Source organism: Ovis aries, chromosome 7 (assembly GCF_016772045.2).
Source record: "Ovis aries strain OAR_USU_Benz2616 breed Rambouillet chromosome 7, ARS-UI_Ramb_v3.0, whole genome shotgun sequence".
Lineage (NCBI taxonomy): Eukaryota > Metazoa > Chordata > Mammalia > Artiodactyla > Bovidae > Ovis > Ovis aries.
In genome coordinates, this window is record NC_056060.1 from 98,057,770 (window position 1) to 98,079,974 (window position 22,205).

The 22,205-nt window shown below is 48.8% G+C and overlaps 1 protein-coding gene across 1 annotated transcript in view; it reads right to left on the reverse strand.

The window, feature by feature from the left end:
* The window catches only part of KCNK10 (potassium two pore domain channel subfamily K member 10), a 161,119-nt gene that overhangs the window by 86,587 nt on the left and 52,327 nt on the right, over window positions 1-22,205 (reverse strand). Inside the window, exon 2 of the mRNA XM_015097221.4 lies at window positions 5,571-5,905. Coding sequence (XP_014952707.2) covers window positions 5,571-5,905 — 335 coding nt within the window. The remainder of the gene's footprint in view (window positions 1-5,570; window positions 5,906-22,205) is intronic.

Sequence of the window (22,205 nt, forward strand, 5' to 3'; positions counted from 1 at the left end):
ACGAGGGAGCCCTGCCATTTGCGCAGACACAGATGGACCTTAAGGACGTTACACTGAGTTAAATACGTCAGATGGAGAAGAGAAATATTTGCATGACTTCACTTATGTGTGACATGTGTTTTTTTAAAAAAAACTCATAGAGAAAAATATTAGAGATGGGGGTGGGGGAAGCGGAGTTGGGGGAAGGTGCTGGAAAGCTGCAGACTTCCAGTTGTAAGTCCTCGGGAAGGTACAGTTTGATGGCTGCAGTGAACACTGCGATTCGGTATAGATGAGAGCTGTAAGAAAGGAAATCTAAGAGGTCTCACCACAAGGAAAAAAGTTTCTCTCCTATATGAGATGATGGATGCCCACTCAACTTTTTACAGGAGTCACTTCGCAATAAATACTCAAACCTTTACGCTGCACACCTTGAAGTTACTCAGGGATATACGCTAACTATATCTCAATACAACTGGGGGGATACCTCCGTTCCAGGGAGCTCCAGGTGCTGGCTGACACGCCTCTCCCTCCGCGGTTGCTCAGTCTCCTGCCGTGTGAGACTGGATGATCCGTCGTGATGAGTGGGCTGGGTCTTTAGCAGCATCCCCGGCCTCTTCCCACTAACCTCCTGCACCGTGTCTCCAGCGGTGACACAGAAAATGTCTCCAGACATTGTCAGATGAGCCCCCTCCCCGGAAGCAACCTACTCCCCATTAGGAACCACTGCTTACAATTCTAAGCTCCTTAAATAACACTATAAACAGCAGCAGTAGCAATACCTACTTTTTTTTTTTTTTTTTTTGAGTACTCACCACATGCCAAGCACAGTTCAAAGCCCTTCTCCTGAGTCACAGAATTTCATCCTCTCAATGCCCTAAGGGTGAGGGGTTTTCGGCACACTTTATTGATGATGAAACAGAAACATGGAAAGGTGTGTAACTTGCTCAAAGTACATTTTATTCTCCTGCTTCCTATCCTCAGCATCTAGCCTGTTACCTGATACAACAGAAGTTCAGTAGCAGTGTGAAGAATGCACAGATGAATCTATTAATCAGACAGTCTCCTCCACAACAGCATCGAGGTCAGGGATGGTGACCCATCTGTCTCCTCTGCAGTCCCCTGGTACCTCCAAAAAACTCCCCTCCCCAGCTATAGCTCTTTTAAGCTGTCCAGGCATTTCATGGGTGTTAGGCTATTCCAGTGGCTCAGATGGTAAAGAATCTGCCTGAAATGCAGGAGACCCAGGTACAGTCCCTGGGTTGGGAAGATCCCAATGACTGGCATCTTCACTCCAGGATTCTTGCCTGGAGAATCCCATGGAGAGAGGGGCCTGAAGGGCTACAGTCCATGGGAGAACACAGAGTCAGACACGACTGAGCGACTGCCACTCAAACTGTCCCAACTACTCTGTGTTTGTAATTATTAATAATATGAATTACACCTTCCGAATTAGCTCTGTGAGTGGTTCACTCAATTCAGCCAAGAGTCCCAACACCACCAGATAAATGCCATCAATCTAACCTTTTACCTATTAGATAAAAGTATCGCTGAGATACAATAATACTATTTTTCCAGCATCCTGAAAACCCTCCTACACTGCGTGCTTCTTATGAGCACTCCAGAGAGCGCTGCCCAGAGGACGCTCTAAAGTGAGAGGGTGCTCCCTGGTCCAAAGGTGTTGCCACTTACAGCCTATGAAGGAAGCAGTGAACCGAAGGACAGTGCGTAATAATTAGGTTCTCTATTGTTATCATTATTGGCTGCGCTGGGTCTCCATGGCTGTGCGGGCTTCTCTCTAGCTGCGGCGGGCCAGGCCTCCTAACTAGGACACGGGGGCTTCTCTTGCAGCGGAGCACGGGCTTCAGCAGTTGTCTTGCAAAGGCTCAGGAATCGTGGTCCCGGGTTGTGGGACACGGGCTTAGTTGCTCCACAGCATGTGGGATCTTCCTGGACCAGGGACTGAACCCGTGTCCCCTGCACTGGCAGGCAGATTCTTTACCACAGAGCCACCAGGGAAGCCCCAGTAACGTGATTCTTAATTGACATGGGTTCAGCATTTTAACTACTTAGCCTTCAAAAACTGCAGATAAACACAGGTATAAACCCTTATACCGCAGTAGATGGAGCTCTTAAAGTGTCCCATATCCAGGACTGACAGTCTATGCATATAAAGAGGGGGAAAAGAAGAAATGTTTTCTGTAGAGAGCAAGGAAATCCAACGCTTTTTGACTCTGCTAAAATTCTGGAAAGCGTTAAACATGAAGCAAATGTTTAAGAGAGAATTAAGCTAATCATCAAGCAAGAACTACTTAAAGGGCTAAAGACTCATTGGGTGAGGCAAGGAAGAGTCAGGCAAAGCTCACTTTGAATCTCAGCTCTGCCACTTTGATGGTTGGAAAGGTATTCAGCCTCTTTTAGCATCAGTTTCTTTGTGAAATGGGTATAGTAGTACCAACTTAGAATGTTATTGGAGAGATTAAATGAGAAGATGAATGGAAGGTGCCTAACTCACAATGGATACCTAACAAAGGGTAGGTTTTAAAATTGTTATAAAAATTATCTCATGGGCACACACACACACACACACACCCCTCATTTCACAGAGGAACTTTGAAGTCAAAGGACAGGTCTTAACGGCAACACCAGAACTACTCTCTGTCATCCTGCCTTCACTCTACCTCTGAATTCTTTCATAAAGGAAAAGACCAAAGAACGGACAATAGGGAACTACTGAGCCGATAAAGAAATGCACAAATAAGCTCAGATACCTCGTGGCATCACCAGTGTTAGAGATTTCATTTGATATCTCATTCCAAAAGCGTTTCTCTCTTGGGTAATAATCAGATGCAAAGCCATGCAGAGGCTACATGTGGATGCAAAGATAATAAGACATGATCCCTTTCCCCAGTATCTCACTGTCTAAGGAAGGAAAATTCAGGCATGAGTCCAAATTCAATCCAGGCCACCTATTAGATTATTACATGTACTGCAACTAAATAAAAAGAGTCTCATTACATAGCAATGCAGCATGTATAATTCCTTACTTAAAATTACTCCAGAATTATGTCCTCCATTCTTTACAGCAATTCAAGCCTTAAACCTGTGCTAAACAGATCAGCACAACACTCTCATCATCACAAAACTGTTAGTAGGTTTCCATGAAAGGAGAAAAAAAATAAGACAAGGCCATCTAAGAAAGAGTGGTATGAAACACTGCCCTTATCTCTTTAAATTGTAAGGTTTTATTTTTTTTTAATAAAAATTGTGGGACATAGTATGAAGTCATATGCATTCCCAGAAGGAAAATGTATATTTTTATTAAGCTTAAGAGTCAAGTCTGAGGTGGCTCAGTGGTAAAGAATCCGCCTATCAATATAGGAGATGTGGGTTCAATCCGTGAGTCGGGAAGATCCCCTGGAGAAGGAAAAGGCAACCCACTCCAATAATCTTGCTGGAAATCCCGTGGACAGAGGAGCTTGGTGGGCTACAGTCCATGAGCTCGCAAGAGTCAGACGCAACTTAGTGACTAAACCACCACCACCAAGTCAGATTACAGAAACATTTGAAAGATTATATACTAACAAAAAAAAAGAATACAATGACAATAAAGGGGTCAGATCATACGTGGCCCCAGAATTCCCCTACCTATCAGTGGAGCTGAAAATAGATAAAGAAGCCAGCCCAGACTTGTGACTCCTATAGCAAACTGATGTGTAGTGACCATTAGAATGTTTTATTGAATTATGCTTGCTTTACAATGCTGTGTCAGTTTCCATTATATGCATATATACGCCCACTGCACGCCACCCCACCCCCCTAGGCCATCACAGAGCCCCGGGTTGAGCTCCCTGTGTTACAGAGCAGCTTCCCACATCGATTTCACACACGGTAGGGCATGCATGTCAATCCTAACCTCCCACTCTGCCCCCCTCTCCTATCCCACCCCCCACCGCCAGCTCCCCACTGCTGGGTCTGCATCTCTATTCCTGGCCTGGAACTAGGTTCATCTGTACCGTTTTTCTATTAATGGATTCTACATGCATGCATTAAAATGCTGCTCATGCCCAGTTGCTAAGTTGTGTCGACTCTTTATGACCCCATGGACTATAGCCAGCCAGACTCCTCTGTCCATGGGATTTCCCCAGCAAGAATACTGGCGTGAGTTGCCATTTCCTCCTCTGGGGGATCCTCCCAACCCAAGGATCAAACCTACATCTCTTACAACTCCTGCATTGGCAAGTGGATTCTTTATCACTGAGCTGCCTGGGAAGCCCACCTGCACTGATATATGATATTCTTTTTTCTCTTGGGGTTCACAGGTAGCTCAGTTGGTAAAGAATCCACCTTCAATGCAGGAGACCCCAGTTCGATTCCTGGGTCAGGAAGATCTGCTGGAGAAGGGATAGGCTACACACTCCAGCATTCTCCTACCATTAGAATTTAATGTGGGTCACACCAGGGCCAAAAGGAACCATGAAAGCTGTCTCCTCCATCCCTCTGCCTTCAAAACTTGAGAACTCCAGAAACACGGGGCTCTCCCTTGCTTCCGTGTCACCACCCTCCACCAGTACGCCTTGTGGTTCAGGAGGGTGTGCAGGTTGGAAACCAAACCCCAGCCTCTACGCCTCATGGTTCAGGACGGTGTGCAGATTGGAAACCAAACCCCAGCCTCTACGCCTCATGGTTCAGGAGGGTGTGCAGATTGGAAACCAAACCGCAGCTCAGAAGCTTCACCCTCCGTCACCTCTACAGTGAAGCCCTCCAACTGGGCTCTCAGCGGCACCCCCGTCCTCTTCCTGAGACTCGGTTCTCTCCGCCTGAGGTGCTTCTCAAGCCTGCTGTTTCTCTCCCCACTCCACCTTAGATGACTCCCTGTCCCCCACACTCCCTTCCAGCGTCACTTCGCCCCCGCCAACTCCACCCCTCCTCTGCATCCTCTTCCTGGCAGGCAGGAGGCCAAAGTTCTCTACCTCCATTTTTTTTTTTTTTTTTTTTAGTATTTTTTCCTTCCTATCCAAAGTACAGAGAGGCCCCAGCACGGTGCCTGACACACAGTGAATTTTCGAAAAAGCGCCTTGCTCATCCCTGTTATAGATGTGCTTACTGCTTCATCCTCACAAAGCCACCAAAACCGCTCCAAGTCTCTCGTGGCCTCCCCATCCCACTTCTGGTGGCCTTTGCTCCATTCTCACTCACCTGGGACAGGTTAAGACATCCCTACTTGCTTAAAATTCTTTCTCTGACTTCCAGGCCACCCTCTTACCCAGCATCTCACACAGATGTAACGGTTAATCAGCCTATGTAAGGGGCCTTGAACGTGACAATCCAAAGCCCTCAGCCTGCTGCAGCCGCTGAGCACCGCATCCCGGAGCAGGTGATGCAGAACGCCGCCTGCTGCTGTGTGGTCTGGGGGACCCCTCTCCCGCACACTGTCACAGGTCTCCACTCAAACGTCACCTCCCAGAGAGGTCCCCCTCACCACCAGAAGCATCTCGACCAAAGGCAAGGCTCAGTGAGCCAGAAAGACAGACGTCCAGGCCGCCCTCTCCCCCCGCGGGCGAGGCGATGGCGCACCCCTCCCTGCTCACCTGGATCAGCGTCTCCAGCTCCTGGGGGCTCACACAGATATGATCCCGCAGGAATTCCGCCTTCTCCAAGGCGATAGTGTTCTTTTGGCTGCTCTCAAAGGGCTGCTCCAACGCCCGGAAGACGAGACCACCCGTGACGAGGTAGACCACCACGACCACGAAGATGGCAACCACTGTCTTCCACTTCATGACGGTCTGCAGGCCCCCCTGGGCCGCGCCTTCCATCCTGGCTACGACCGCGGCTCGGGAGGACACGGCGAGGCGAGGCGCCGGCGGAGCCCCGTTAGCGGCGGCCTTGGGCGGGCACGCCGGGGGCGCTGCTGCAGGAACGGCCACTGGGAAACGGGGCGGGCGAGAGGGAGAAGAGAGTTCGTTTATAAACACACACCCCACATCATGCCACCGCGCAGAGGTCTTTCAAGCCGGCTGTCAAATGGGAGGGCTCACCAAGCCCGCAGCGAGGGAATGCAACCAGTTGCTAGGTGTCTGCTTGAATGACAAAAGCTGAGCACCAGGGGTTCCAGGTTTCAATAATAATAATTGAGTCTGAAATGTGTATATTTCTCTACAAGGGTCCAAATCTGAAAGCCATGTCTCTGTTATTTATCGTTGAGCTCCTCCCTCAGTTTTCTTGTTAAGCAACGTGTGAGATAGACTACGGCTTCCCTGGTAGCTCAGTTGGTGAAGAATCCGCCTGCAATGCAGGAGACCCCAGTTTGATTCCTGGGTGGGGAAGATCCGCTGGAGACGGATAGGCTACCCTCTCCAGTGTTCCTAGAGTTCCCTTGTGGCTCAGCTGGTAAAGAATCCACCTGCAACGCGGGAGACCTGGGTGTGATCCCTGGATTGGGAACATCCCCTGGTGAAGGAAACAGCTACCCACTCCAGTATTCTGGCCTGGAGAATTCCATGGACTGTACAGTCCGTGGAGTTGCAAAGAGTCGGACACGACTGCGTGACTTTCACTTTCAACATAGACAGTAAACCACCATATTTGAGAAAGAAAAGTGTACTGTTCAATCTGGACAGGAAGTAGGAAAAGGATACCCAGCAGATTTGTCCAAGCACTGAGGGCTAGGTGATACCAAGTGTATAGAAGATATGAGCATCTGGCAAGTTTAAAAGTTCTTTTCTTGAAGTGTATGGTCACAAAAGAAGGGTGAGCTTCCTACACCGCTGCTGCTGCTGCTGGCGCTAAGTCGCTTCAGTCGTGTCCGACTCTGTGCGACCCCATGGAGGGCAGCCCACCAGGCTCCCCCGTCTTTGGGATTCTCCAGGCAAGAACACTGGAGTGGGTGGGTTGCCATTTCCTTCTCCAATGCAAGAAAGTGAAAGTGAAGTCGCTCAGTGTGGGACTCTTTGGGACCCCATGGACTGCAGCCTACCAGGCTCCTCCATCCACGGGATTTTCCAGGCAAGAGTACTGGAGTGGGGTGCCATGATACGGCAGAAGGCTCCAAACTCAAACACAGGGCCTCTCAGATCAAGATGCAGGAATAGGCGGAGGACATGGAACTCACCTCCCCTGTGAGCTGTGCCCCTGGGAGGGCGCTCAGAGGAGAACAGAGATTAAACTGGGAGAAGACTCTCCCTGGGAAGTGAGTGGTTCAAACCCCATAGTGGGGGCCCTACCCCTGCAGTTCTGCAGAAAAATGAGCTCCCCTGGAGGGCTGGCGGGGCTAACAGGAAGCCGTGGGAAGCCGGGACTGCACTCAAGAGGAGCACGCTGGGGCTGGCTCGTCCGGAGGCAGCGCGGAGAGGCACCAGTGGCCAACTGGTCTACCACAGCGACTTGGGCGTGTGTGCCAGCCTGAGCCGGGGGGACATTCCAGCCCGCCTGTCTCACGCCACAGCTCCGCGGTGGGGCGGGAGCGGCTGTGACCGAGGAGGACCTCAGCTGTGAGACAGCGAGGCGGCGCAAACCTGGAGCGGCGCCTGAGCAGGGCGCAGGCGGCCGTGGCCCTCCCTGACCGGCCACACGCAGACCCCCGACGGCAGCCGGAGCCCCGCAGGCCGCAGACCAGCCCTCACCAGGTGCCGGGACAGCCCCGCTCGCTCCGCCGGAGTGAGGGTGCCGGCGTGAGGAGGGAGCGAGCGCGCCCTTGAAGCGAGCCGAGCTAGCCCTGCAGCTCAGCCCGCAGCGACTCTGCTTTAAGAACCCGGAGGCTGACCCTGCCCCGCGCCCACCACGGAGTGGCGGCGGCACTCGCACAGGAGCCCCAGCCGGCCAGCCCCTCCGTCTCCACTCGCGCCTCCTACCAAGGCGGCAGCTGCCAGCACAACCCGAGGAAAGAGGTCACTTGCGTTCCCATCACATCCAGCACCTCCACCCAAGCCACTGGGCAGACACAGGTCCAACAGGAGCGCTCCAACACGAGCAGCAGTGGGCAACTACCTTCCCCAATTTCGTAAAGATGGAGAGATAAGGAAAGTGAGAGGGCAGGGGAGCTTGTCTCCACTGGAAGAGCAAGAGCAAAACCCCTGAAAAAATAATTCCTGAAACCAAAATAAATGATTTAGCAAATGAAAACTTCAGAGCATGAGTAATAAGAATACTAACTGAATTAGGGAAAAGAATAGAGGAACACAATGAGAATTTTAACAGGGAATGACAAAATGTGAAAAGGAACCACTCAGAACCAAAGAAAACAATAACTGAAATAAAAACACGCTAGGACGTAACAGCAGACCCGGTGGCACAGAAAAACGCACAAGGGATCTGGAAGGCAGAACAGTGGGAGTCACCCAGAACAGCCGAAGAAAAGCGCATTCTAAAGTGAGAGCAGCCTGAGAGATCTCTGGGATAACGTCAAGTGTACCAACGTTCACACTGGGAAGAGACAGAGAGAAGGGGGCTGAAAATACATTGTATGAAATTCTGACTGAAAACTTTCCAAATCTAAAGAAGGAAACATACATCCAACTGCAGGAAGAACAGAGGGTCTCAAACAAGATGAACCCAAACAGACAGACACCAAGATATAACATAAGTAAAACAGCAAAACAAAGAGAGAATTCTAAAGACAGCAAGCAAAAAAAAAAACAAACAAACAAACAAAAAAAACAGTCATAGACAAGGGATCCCCCAGAAGCCTATCGGCTGATTTTTCTGCAGAAACTTTGTAGGAAAGAAGGGAGCGTCATGGCATATTCAAAGTGCAGGAAGGGAAAAACCTGCAACCTAGAACACTCTACCCAGCAAGATTATCAGTTAGAATTGGAGGAGAGACAAAGAACTTCTCAGATAAGCAAAAACTGAAAGAGTTCATCAACACTAAACCAACCCTAAAAGGAAGGTTAAAGGGTCTTCTCTAAGCAGAAAAAGAAAATACTACAACAAGAAGTATCTATAGATAAGGGGCAGGGGGTGGAAATCTCATTAGTAAAGGAGAGTACATAATGAAGTCTGAGGATCAACCACCCAAGTAAGCTAGTATGATGATTAAAGGACAAAAAACCATTGTAAAATCAAGTATAACTACAATAATCAGTGGAGGGATAAACATGAAAATGCAAAATATTACATCAACAACAACAAAAAATGTGTGAAAGAGAAGTAAACAGGTTTTCTAGGCTGTGGTTGAACTTAGAGGACTATCTGTTTAAAACTCATAGACACAGTTGCAGGCCAACATATAAGAATCCCATGGTAACCACAAGGCAACACTTACCATACACAAAAACAAGAGAGAAAAGAACACACGCATACCAGGAAAGAAAATCATCAAACAAGCAAGGGAACTAAAAGAACGAGAAAGAACGGTCGAAACAACCAGAAAGCAAGCAATAAAATGACGAGTACATACACATCGTTACTATAAATGTCCCTGAACTAAATGCTCCAGTTGAAAGACACAGGGTGACTGATTGGATAAGAAAACAAGACCTATTTATAAGCTGCTTACAAGAGACTTACTGCAGAACCAAAGAGAGATAGAGACTCAAAGTGAGGGAGTCAAAGACAAATGTCATGCTAATCGCAACAAGCAAGTAGAGGCAGCAATACCCAGGTCAGACGAAATATACTTGAAAACAAAGTCGTAGGGAAAGGCAAGGAAGGGCATTACAGAATGATAAGTGAATCAATACAAGAAGGGGACATTACACTCATGGACATCCATGTACCCACTACAAGAGCATCTAAATATGTAAAGCAACTATTAATGCACGTAACAAGAGAAATTGACAATACTGTAATAGTAGGGTGCTTTAACCTAGACTGATACACAGATCATACAGATAGAAAATCAATAAAGCAACACTGGTCTTAAATGAGGGGCTTCTCAGGTGGCCCAGTGGTAAGAGAATCCACCTGCCAAGGCAGGAGATACGAGGGATGCAGCTTTGACCCCTGGGTCAGGAAGATCCCCTGGCATAGGAAATGGCAACCCACTCCAGTGTTCTTGCCTGGGAAATCCCTTGGACAGAGGAGCCTGGTGGGCTGCAGTCCATGGGGTCGCAAAGAGTGAGACATGACTGAATCGAATCAGCACACAGGCAACCTCCCCTAAAGACATTACACTCAGATTTGAGATTTGCACCTGCCCTTGTTGCCACAGAGATGCCCAGCCTTGTCCGGGGCCGCTTTCTTTCCATCTTGCCCTCATCTCCCATTCACTCGGCCTCCTCACTGTGTCTCCGTCCCTGGCACCTCTCCCCATCGCCGTGGCCACAGCCTCACCCACGCCACTGTCACACCCTGCTCGGTCCAATCCAGACGCCTCACCAGTGACCTCCTCGCTTCCACTTTCACCCACCTCCTGACCCATAAGTCTGGTGTTCCATATTGTTGCAATGAAAAGGAAGAAAGAGGAATGAGTTTTGCTTTCAGAAATGGGATTTTCTTTCTCTTCTTTCCCTTTATTGAGGACAAAGAATATAAAGAGAATAGGCCTCATCACTCCTAGGTTTTACTTTGTTCCTAATCTGTAGTCTATAACTAAGTTGGCTCTCCTCAAAACTAGCCTAACTCTGCGTTGAGCTGCATCCTGCACCGACCACCATTTACCTCCATGCTGATTTCATCCTGTGCCTTCCCTGAGCTCCCTTTGCAGACCACTCTTTGTAGCTTTTTGCATTTCAGAAAGAAGGCCACAGGACAATAAACCAGAGACAAATGAACCCAACCAGCTGACACCAGCTATGATATTTTAAACAAAGCAAGCAGAAGAAGAAGGGGTTTCCCTGGTGGCTCAGCAGTAAAGAATCTGCCTGCAATTCGGGAGCCTCAAGAGACATGAGTTCGATCCCTGGGTCAGGAAGATGCCCTGGAGGAGGGCATGGCAACCCACTCCAGAGTTCTTGCCTGGAGAATCGTGAACAGAGGGGCCTGGTGGACTACAGTCCATGGGGTTGCAAAGAGTCAGGCGAGACTAAAGCAACTTGGCACGCACACAAGAAGGTAAGACCTTCATTACTTTGAGCCTTATCGTTTTCCCTGAAGCCATGAGACCCAGGCTGTACACAGTGTCTCAGTTCCCCCAGGAGGGGGTCACAATTCTTAAGGCACTAACTAGCCTGCTGTGTTTCCCCCTCTGCCAGCTGAGGCCTAAAGTCATCTTTCTATTTCTTCCAAATTCTGTATCAGTAATTTTTGTTCAGCGCTGATGGGCAGAGAAAGCCAACATTTGGTGAGAACAACATCATTTCTTGAAGCACCTCCTCTATTTCTCCCCTGCTTGTTCTGTGGTCAGTAAAATAATACCCCCCAAAGATGCCCCTGTTCGCATCCCTGGGAGCAATGAATACACTACTTTACGTAGCAAAAGGAACGTTGCAGATATGATTAAGCTAAAGACCTTGAGTTGGAAAGACTGTTGCTGTTGTTCAGTCACTCAGTCGTGTCCAACTCTGCGTGTCCAACCCATGAATTGCAGCACACCAGACTTTCCTGTCCATCACCATCTCCCAGAATTTGTTCAAACTCATGTCCATCGAGTCAGTGATGCCATCCAGCCATCTCATCCTCTGTCGTCCCCTTCTCCTCCTGCCTTTAATCTTTCCCAACATCAGTCTTTTCCAATGAGTCAGCTCTTCGCATCAGGTGGTCAAAGTATTGGAGTTTCAGCTTCAGCATCAGTCCTTCCGATGAATATTCAGGACTGATCTTCTTTAGGATGGACTGGTTGAATCTCCTTGCAGTCCAAGGGACTTGCCAAGAGTCTTCTCCAACACCCCAGTTCAAAAGCTTCAATTCTTCGGTGCTCAGCTTTCTTTATAGTCCAACTCTCACATCTATACACGACTACTCGAAAAATCATGGCTTTGCATACGGACTACATATGTGTTGCATGCTAAGTTGCTGCAGTCGTGTCCGGCGCTGTGTGGCCCCATTCACTGTAGCCCACCAGGCTCCTCTGTCCTCGGGATTCTCCAGGAAAGAGTACTGGAGTGGGCTGCTGTGCCCTCCTCCAGGGGATCTTCCCAACCCAGGGCTCAAACCTGCATCTCAGGTCTGCAGCGTTGGCAGGCGAGGTCTTTCCCGCTAGCGCCACCTGGGAAGCCCCGGGCTATATATACAGACACCCACAAAGGATGCTGTCATTAACCCACCTGTTCTGCTCAGAAACCACAGCTGCTCTCGCTCTAAGTTGCCGTGTGAGCTGCGACCTGCCCTGGAGCTCTCTGTGCCCAGAGCCACCAAAGAAGCTAAGCTGGCCAGACGCGGGTGACGGCGGCGGTGGCGGCGCGGGTGCAGGAGCCCCTGGCCCTTCCTGCACCCTGGCTCTGCGCCCGTCGCTCCGATGAACACTGTTTACATCGTCCCATGCGGTACTCTCACCCTGCGTGAGCCCAGGTCCTCCTAGAAGCAGATGCCAAGCGGGGATTACATGGGCGTGGATTTTATTAAGGGAAACACAGTCAGGGGGCAAGGAGGGCTGGCAGACACACTGTGAGTCTGATCCCGCTGAGGCAGAGTGGGAAGGAAGGGTGGGTGAGGGAGTTCTGAACCACCCAAGGCCTAAGGAAGGCTGAGCACGCACCCGAGGGCTAAGGAAGGCTGAGCACAGCTGACAAGGAGCTCTTGAGCCCGAGTCAGCCATCCTCAGGGTCCTGCATCCTGAGAAGAGACCTCCATTAGAGTCCCTGCTGCCCTGACCCCTGGCTGGAAGCAGTCCACGGGAGGCAGGCCCGCAGCGTGTGTCAGAGAGCAACCGGGCCCTTGCTCAGTCATATGCCCTCCAGCTGGAGGCCTGCATGGGGTCTCACGGTGATCAGGCATGCCCATTTCACAGACAACGGAACTGAGACCCAGACAGCTTAAAGAGCAAAGCCCAGGTCAGGTGGCTAGACAGTGGCGGAGCCAGGATTCAAATTAGAATAACCTGACCTCAAAGTCAGTTCTCCTCTGGAGTGTAGGAACAGAAAGCTAGGAAAAAAGGAAATTCCAGGGAAAAAGTAAAAAAAAAAAAAAAAAAGTCAGAGACTTCACTTTGAAACATGTAAACAGTTTACATAATTCTAAAACAAAACTGTCACCCTGCTTATTTAACTTCTATGCAGAGTGCATCATGAGAAACGCTGGACTGGAAGAAGCACAAGCTGGAATCAAGAGAAATTGCTGGGAGAAATATCAATAACCTCAGATATGCAGATGACACCACCCTTAGGGCAGAAAGTGAAGAGGAACTAAAAGCCTCTTGATGAAAGTGAAAGAGGTGAGTGAAAAAGTTGGCTTAAAGCTCAACATTCAGAAAACGAAGATCATGGCATCTGGTCCCATCACTTCATGGGAAGTAGATGGGGAAACAGTGGAAATAGTGTCAGATTTTATTTTGGGGCTCCAAAGTCACTGAAGATGGTGGTTCCAGCCATGAAATTAAAAGATGTTTTCTCCTTGGAAGGAAAGCTATGACCAGCCTAGATAGTATATTGAAAAGCAGAGATATTTCTTTGCCAACAAAGGTCCGTCTAGTCAAGGCTATGGTTTTTCCTGTGGTCATGTATGGATGTGAGAGTTGGACTGTGAAGAAAGCTGAGCACCGAAGAATTGATGCTTTCGAACTGTGGTGTTGGAGAAGACTCTTGAGAGTCCCTTGGACTGCAAGGAGATCCAACCAGTCCATTCTGAAGGAGATCATTCCTGGGTGTTCATTGGAAAAAGTGATGCTGAAGCTGAAACTCCAACACTTTGGCCACCTCATGCGAAAAGTTGATTCATTGGAAAAGACCCTGATCCTGGGAGGGATTGGGGGCAGGAGGAGAAGGGGACGACCGAGGATGAGATGGCTGGATGGCATCACCAACTCAATGGACATGAGCTTGAGTGAACTCCGGGAGTTGGTGATGGACAGGGAGACCTGGCGTGCTGCGATTCACGGGGTCGCAAAGAGTCGGACACGACTGAGCAACTGAACTGAACTGAACTGAAAACAAAGTTAATGTTAAAAAATGAGTCTCTACCCTATATTATACATGAAGGAGTAAATCCTAAGAGTTCTCATCATATGGGGAAAAAAAACTTTTTTTTTTCTATTTCTTTTACGCTGCATCTACATGAGATGATGGATGTTCACTAAACTAATCGTGGTGATCACTTCATAATGTATGTAAGTCGCACCTTTCGCTGTGTACCCTAACCCCGCACAGTTCTGTATGTGAATTACAGCTCAATAAAATTGGAAGGTTAAAAAAATTAAAAGAAATCCCAGTTGGAAAAAGCACTTTCATCTAAAATGTGTCAATAATGGATGCTTCCCTGGTGGCTCGGTGGTAAAGCTTCCACTTGCGATGCAGGAGGCCCGGCTTCAATGCCTGGGTCGGGAAGATGCCCTGCAGAAGGAACTGGCAGCCCACTCCAGTGTTCTGGCCTGGAGAATCCCAAGGACAGAGGAGCCTGGTGGGTACAGTCCACGGGGCCACAAAGAGTCAGACACAACTGAGCCACTGACACCTAACATATAAAGTCATCGCCAGTCATACGTCACCGCTTCAGCAGAAAGGGATTTGGCAACAAAAGTGCCATCTAGACTTGATGAGACAGAAAATGCGGGAAGACAGCGTCCGTGCAGTTAATCTTCATAGTAAAATGCTTCCTCACAAATGGTAGCTCATGCCGTCTTTTTAACCTAACTGTGGGAGGATGCAGGGGCACACGTGGGACTCGCCTCGTCTGAACAAGTTCTTAGTAATTTTGTTTTATTCAGGCTTCCCCTTGCCGCATACACTTAACTGCATAATCCATTCATAGGTTCAGTCGACAAACACACGAGTCTGCCGGGCCCCACGCTTGGCACTGGGCATGGATAAATGAATAAGACACCTCCTTGCTTTCAGATCTAATGGGAGAGCGGACAGAGATCTGATGCCCACGTGAACTGAGCGCACCTTCACAAAACCTGTGCAGGGCAGGGGTCACGACCTATCCCCCACGGACAGGTGAGGAGCTGAGGCCAGGAGAGGTGACGCCGACGAGCCTGTCACAAGCTGGTAAGCAGGGATCCAGCTTCAGACCCCTAACCCCCAGTGCCTGCACCTGGGCCAAATGGCACCCAAGGCATTAAAAAAAAAAAATGCAGCCACCTGGGAGGTACCCCTGTCACGCAGCAACAGGACTGTGCCTGGCAACCCACACAAAGTGCAGCTGTGATCACAACACACGGGGTGCAGGCCGGGGACACCCGCTTCCCCTCTGCAACCACGACCCCCGCCAGGCCTGGCTCTGCTCCAGGGCCATCGGCACACGCAGCTCAGAGTTTCCAAAGAGCCCCAGGGAAAGCTGAGCCTCGAGTCCCCGAAAGGCTTCCCTGGCTGCACCAGAGGGGAGGGATGGGCAGAGGGGAGGAGAGAGGAGGAACAGCCGTCACAGCAGCCGGTGACCCGCCTCTGAGAAGAGCCAACAGGATGCGTGTGCTGCCTCTAATCTCAGGCACCCTGGCAGCCAAGCCTGGCTTGTCCTGTTCCCACGTGACAGCTCCACCTTAAACATGACCCAGCTGGCCCTGGTGAGAACGCAGCGATGATCGCTCTAACAGTCTTGGTTTTAAAGTCTAGTTACAAGAGAGGAGAGGGCAATGGCACCCCACTCCAGTACTCTTGCCTGGAAAATCCCATGGACGGAGGAGCCTGGTAGGCTGCGGTCCATGGGGTCACTAAGAGTCAGACACAACTGAGTGACTTCACTTTCTTTTTTCACTTTCATGCATTGGAGAAGGCAATGGCAACCCACTCTAGCACTCTTGCCTGGAGAATCCCAGGGACGGCGGAGCCTCGTGGGCTGCCATCTATGGGTTCGCACAGAGTCAGACACGACTGAAGCGACTCAGCAGTTACGCAAGAAATGCAGATCAAAACTACAGCGAGGTGCAACCTCCCCCCAGTCACAATGGCAATGGCCATCACCAAAAAAATCAAAGAGCAAATACTGGAGAGGGTATGGAGAAAGGGAACCCTCCTACACTGCTGGTGGGGATGTAAGTCGGCACAGCCACTATGGAGAACAGTGTGGAGATTCCTTAAAAGAAACTAAACAGAGAACCACCACACGACCCAGCAATTCCACTGCTGGGCATATGTGTGGAGAAAACCGTCATTTGAAAAGATACATGCATCTCAGTGTTCATTGCAGTGCTATTTACAATAGTCAGAACACGGAAGCAACCTAAATATTCATCAGCAGAGGAATGGAGATAAGATAGAAGATAAAAATATATGCAATGGAATATTACTCAGTCATAAGGAAAGAATGAAATAATGCCATCTGCAGCCACATCGATGGACCCAGAGATTGTCGTACTGAGTGCACTGAGTCAGACAGAGAAAGACAGATATCATATGACATCACCTATATGTGGAGTCTTTAAAAAGGGTACAAATGAACTTAGCTGCAAAACAGAAATAGAGGTACAGATGTAGAAAACACGCTTATAATTACCAGGGGTAAGACGGGGGACGGGATAAACTGGGAGATGGGGCCACAGACACTGCTATATATAAAAGAGACAACTAAGAAGAACCTACTCTAGAGCACAGGGAACTCTGCTCAGTGCTCTACAATGACCCACGTGGAGAAAGAAGCTTAAAGAAAAAGTTGGTAAATGTATATGTAAAACTGATTCACTTTGCTGTATGGCAGAAATGAACACAACGCTATATATCAACTATACTCCATTACTCCAATAAAAATTAAAAAAAAAAAAAAAAGACGTAGTGATGCTCAGCCTAGACACACTAAAGGACCAAGCCATGTCTCCAAAATCCTGCCCCAGACAAGGGTCTCACCCCAGGTCTAATCACTGCCCTCTCCTTCTAGTCCTTCTTGAAAACTCCAGCATGTGTTATCAGATGGAAGGGACCAAGGTGTTGTGACATTGGGATGACAGGAGCCAAGACGAGGAAGAAGCTTTGAAAGGGGAGGCAGAAGGAGGGAAGAACCCGCTGCCACCCTGACTCAGCTCTGTCCCTGCCTCCTCGCACCTGAACCCCAGCGGCAGCCTCCGGTCCTCCAGGGGGCGCTCTCTGGGTTGTGGCTCTGATCACGTCCACCGCACACCCAAGCTCCTCTCCAGGCACCACGGAGCTTCAGAATATGCAGACGCTGTGGCTTGCAGGAAGACTCCCTTCTGGGACCTGGTGCTTGCCTGTCTCCCTAGACTCTGGCTACCACACCCTACACACAACCTTTACCCCAGTCAAATCCAGCAGCACCCAGGCCCCTGCACGCCAAGCCCAGAGGAACAGGTCTTGCTTATCGATCCCTTTCTTTCCCTTGCTATCGATCCCCCACTCTTTATCTGGCCAACGGCCCCTCACACTTCAACACTCACTTCATGCATCACCACCTCCAAGAAGTCCTCCCTGACTGCCCAGCCCCCAATCGTTCCTCTTGAGACTTTCTCTGTATCTCAATGTGGAGTTTAGCACCGTACCTACAGCTGGAAGGCTCCACGTTACAGTTTGCTCATTTCTCAATTCATTCATCCATTCATCCATAAATCTGCCTTACACCAGCATTTATGACATCAAGTTCACACACGTGCCCAGAAGAAAGTTTAACCGTGGAATGCGTTGAATTTGGTACGACTGGTGGTGGTGGTGGTTGTATTCCCACAGACACACATTCTGAGTCAAGTTTCTCAAGTTCTCAGAAAGCAAGTAGTCCAAGGAGAGCTCTTCAAGGTTTGTTCAATTGCCAAGGGAGGACTAGAAGGGAGACAGAGAAGTATTCACTTCACCGTGCTCCAAATGCTCAGTTCTGAGCTTTCTTGTTCACTAAGGGCTAGAAGGTTCTCTTCTATTCATGCATGCAAAATGTTTTTGGGGTTAAAAACAACAAACCCTGTTGAATGCCATGAATCACCCTTGGTGAATCACCTCTCTGGTACCAGGCAGGCAGAATTTCTCTCCAGTCAGCCTTCCTGGGGCTCTCTGGCTAGGACCAAACAGCATACATTCGGGTTTCAGGACTCAAAGACCGACCCCTGCCCCCGTAGTGCACTCCCAGCCTGAGAAGAAAACAAAGGTTGCCGAACTCATTTGGGGCTCAGAAACCACTGACTTTCTTCTCAGGGCTAGGCAGCAAATCCTTTCTCCCCAGGCAGTTCAGATCAGTTCAGTCACTCAGTCATATCCAACTCTTTATGACCCCATGGACTGCAGCACACCAGGCTTCCCTGTCAATCACCAACTCCCTGAGCTTGCTCAAACTCATGTTCATCGAGTTGGTGATGCCATCCAACCATATCATCCTCTGTCATCCCCTTCTCCTCCCACCTTCAATCTTTCCCAGCATCAGGGTCTTTTTCAATGAGTTAGTTTTTTGCATCAGGTGGCCAAAGTATTGGAATTTCAATTTCAGCATCAGTCCTTCCAACAAATATTCAGGACTGATTTCCTTTAGGATGGACTGGTTGGATCTCCTTGCAGTCCAAGGGACTCTCAAGAGTCTTCTCCAACACCACAGTTCAAAAGCATCAAATCTGCAGCATTTAGCTTTCTTTATGGTCCAACTCTCACATCCATACATGACTATTGGAAAAGCCATAGCTTTGACTGGATGGACCTTTGTCAGCAAAGTGATCTCTCCTTTTTTTAATGTGCTGTCTAGGTTGTTCGACGCTTTTCTTCCAAGAAGCAAGTGTCTTTGTAGCATCTTCATGGCTGCAGTCACCATCTGCAGTGATTTTGGAGCCCCAAAAACTTAAGTCTGCCACTGTTTCCATTGTTTCCCTATCTATTTCCCATGAAGTGATGGGACCAGATGCCATGATCTTAGTTTTCTGAATGTTGAGTTTTAAGCCAACTTTTTCACTCTCCTCTTTCACTTTCATCAAGAGGGTCTTTAGTTCTTCTTCACTTTCTGCCATAAGGGTGGTATCATCTGCGTATCTGAGGTTATTGATATTTCTCCCAGCAATCTTAACGCCAGCTTGTGCTTCATCCAGCCAAGATTTTCTCATGATGTACTCTGCATAGAAGTTAAATAAGCAGGGTGAAAATATACAGCCTTGACGTACTCCTTTCCCAATTTGTTGTTTGAACAACAAACCAGTCTGTTGTTCCATGTCCAGTTCTAACTGTTGCTTCTTGACCTGCATACAGATTTTTCAGGAGGCAGGTCAGGTGGTCTGGTATTCCCATCTCTTTCAGAATTTTCCACAGTTTATTGTGATCCACACAGTCAAAGGCTTTGGCGTAGTCAATAAAGCAGAAGTTGATGCTTTTCTGGAACTCTCTTGCTTTTTCAATGATCCAGCGGATGTTGGCAATTTGATCTCTGGTTCCTCTGCCTTTTCCAAATCCAGCTTGAATACCTGGAAGTTCACAGTTTATGTACTGTTGAAGCCTGGCTTGGAGAATTTTGAGCATTACTTTACTAGTGTGTGAGATGAGTGCAGTTGTGCGGTAATTAGAGCATTCTTTGGCATTGCTTTTCTTCGGGACTGGAATGAAAACTGACCTTTTCCAGTCCTGTGGGCACTGCTGAGTTTTCCAAATTTGCTGGCATATTGAATGCAGCACTTTCACAGCATCATCTTTTAGGATTTGAAATAGCTCAACTGGAATTCCATCATCTCCACTAGTTTTGTTTGTAGTGATGCTTCCTAAGGCCCACTTGACTTCACATGCCAGGATGTCTGGTTCTAGGTGGGTGATCACACCGTCGTGGTTATCTGGGTTGTGAAGATCTTTTTTTGTACAGTTCTTCTGTGTATTCTTTCACCTCTTCTTAATCTCTTCTGCTTCTGTTAGGTCCCTACTATTTCTTTCCTTACTGGACCCATCTTTGCATGAAATGTTCCCTTGGTATCTCTAATTTTCTTGAAGAGATCTCTAGTCTTTCCTGTTCTATTGCTTTCTACTGATCTTCCCCAAATCTCTGGTTGTATTTCTAAGCGAGAGTAGCACAAAGTCAGGGAACTTCACCAGCAGACAGGCCTGAAGAATGAGGCTCTTAGCACTGAGGTCTAAACTCAGGCAGAAGCAGAAGGGATGGAGGGCAGGGCTCAGAGATAAGGAAGTAAAATCTATGGGTCCTAGTGATTGACAGAGATTGTGGAGATGCGGGGTTGAGGATAACACCCGGGCACCTGGTTTTAAGAGTGTGGTGTTCTCCAGCACAGAAAAGCCCTGTCTGCGGCTTCTGTGGTCTATCCAGGTTACCATATCCATTAGGCTGAGGAGACTGGAACTCAGGGGCAAAATCTAGCTGGAAGCCTAGGTTTGAGAGTGATGAGAACAGAGGTGGGATTGAAGACACAGACCTGGATGCAATGGTCCAGAGGGAGACACAGAATGAGAAAAGAACAAAAGATGGTGCTCGAGGGAGCAACATGTCAGACACAGCAGAGGAAGGGGATCAAAACCCCAAAGAAAATCCAAAACCATCTCCTGCAGATGGTGACTGCAGCCAGGAAATTAGAAGACATTGCTCCTTGAAAGAAAAGCTATGACCAACCTAGACAGTGTACTAAAAAGCAGAGACATCACTTTGCCAACAAAGGTTCGAATAGTCAAAGCTATGGTTTCTCCAGTCGTCATGTATGGATGTGAGAGTTGAACCATAAAGAAGGCTGAGCACCAAACAATTGATGCTTTTGAACTGTGGTGCTGGAGAAGACTCTTGAGAGTCCCTCGTACAGCAAGGAGATCAAACAAGTCAATCCTAAAGGAAGTCAACCCTGAAGACTCATTGGAAGGACTGATGCTGAAGCTATAGGTGCAATACTCTGGCCACCTGATGGGAAGAGCCAACTCACTGGAAAAGACTATGATGCCGGGAAAGACTGAAGGTGGGAGGAGAAGGGGATGACAGAGAATGAGATGGTTGCATGGCATCACCGACCCAATGGACATGAGTTTGAGCAAGCTCTGGGAGATAGTGATGGACAGGGAGGGCTGGTGTGCTGCAGTCCATGGGGTCACAAAGAAATGGACACGACTGAGGGACGGAACAACAAGAGGAAGAACTAGAAAGAATCAGAGAGGAAAGGAGGAGCACCAAGGCACGGCTTCCATTCCCCTCCCAGGGTCATTGCCAAAGCCTAGCCTGCAAGATGTCTCAGCCAGCGTGTGTTCAATGAGCTGATTACTGTCACATACTATTATCCTGCTGCTCACTAATGGTCTTCTCATAGACCATTTTTCTCTCCCTGGCTTCCAGTAAGCTCTTTTCAACAAAGTCTCTGTTCCAGAATTCCTGGGCATCATAGGTTACTTCTGGTAGCAGGCAGGGTGCCTTTATTTCTGCAGGGAAATGAACTCTCACTCAGCCTCACAGCACGGAGAGCCGAGAACCAGAGCTATTTCCTGCACATGCTGAGCTGACCAGCCTGGGCATCTCCCACAAGCCTGCTCATCGTTTGAGAGCCAGAGCTGCCTACCTGCTGGTTCTCCCAACAGACCCCAGACTCCGCCGTGTTGGCAAGATGGACTCAGTTCTCTTGACTCCACGGTCAAGGCTGAAAGGTGCACAGCCATGCCTGGGGTTCTTTGGTTCTGAAATGCTTCTTGGGTAACACATGTTACTTGTCTCCTGCCCTGAGTTTTTCCCACACAATTTAAGTTAGCTAGAGCACTTTTTTTTTTTAACTGGAGGATAATGGCTTTCCAAGGCTAGTTTCTGCCATACAACAACATGAATCAGTCATAAGTGTGCATGACCCCCCCCTCCGACCCCTACGCCACCCCCGGGTCATCCCAGGGCACTGAGCCCCCTGTGCTGGGCAGCAGTGTCCCTCGAGCGCTCTGCTTCACGCACGGTGGGTACACACATCAGAGCTACTCCCTCCATTCGTCCCACCCTCCCCTCCCCCTGCAGTGTCCACAAGCCCCTTGTCTACGTCTGCGTCTCTACTCCCGCCCGGCAAAGAGGTTCATCCGGACCATTTTTCTAGATTCTGTATATATGTGTTAATATGCGACACTTGTTTCCCTCTGACTTCACTCCGCGTGGCAGACCCTAGGATCCTCCATCTCACTACAACTGACTCACAGCACTTTTAAAAGGGAAGATTTTTTTTCCCTCCCTTTAGGATTAAAAATAATATAAGCAGCTGCAGTTCCCAAAATATCTCCTTTATCTTGGGCCAAGTGCTTTAAATCCTATTGTCTGGACCCACTCCTTCAGGGTGGTTCGCCTCTCCCAGGTGTCATGTCAAAAGCAGTTACCTCTCCCGAAGCTTTCTGCAGGGGACC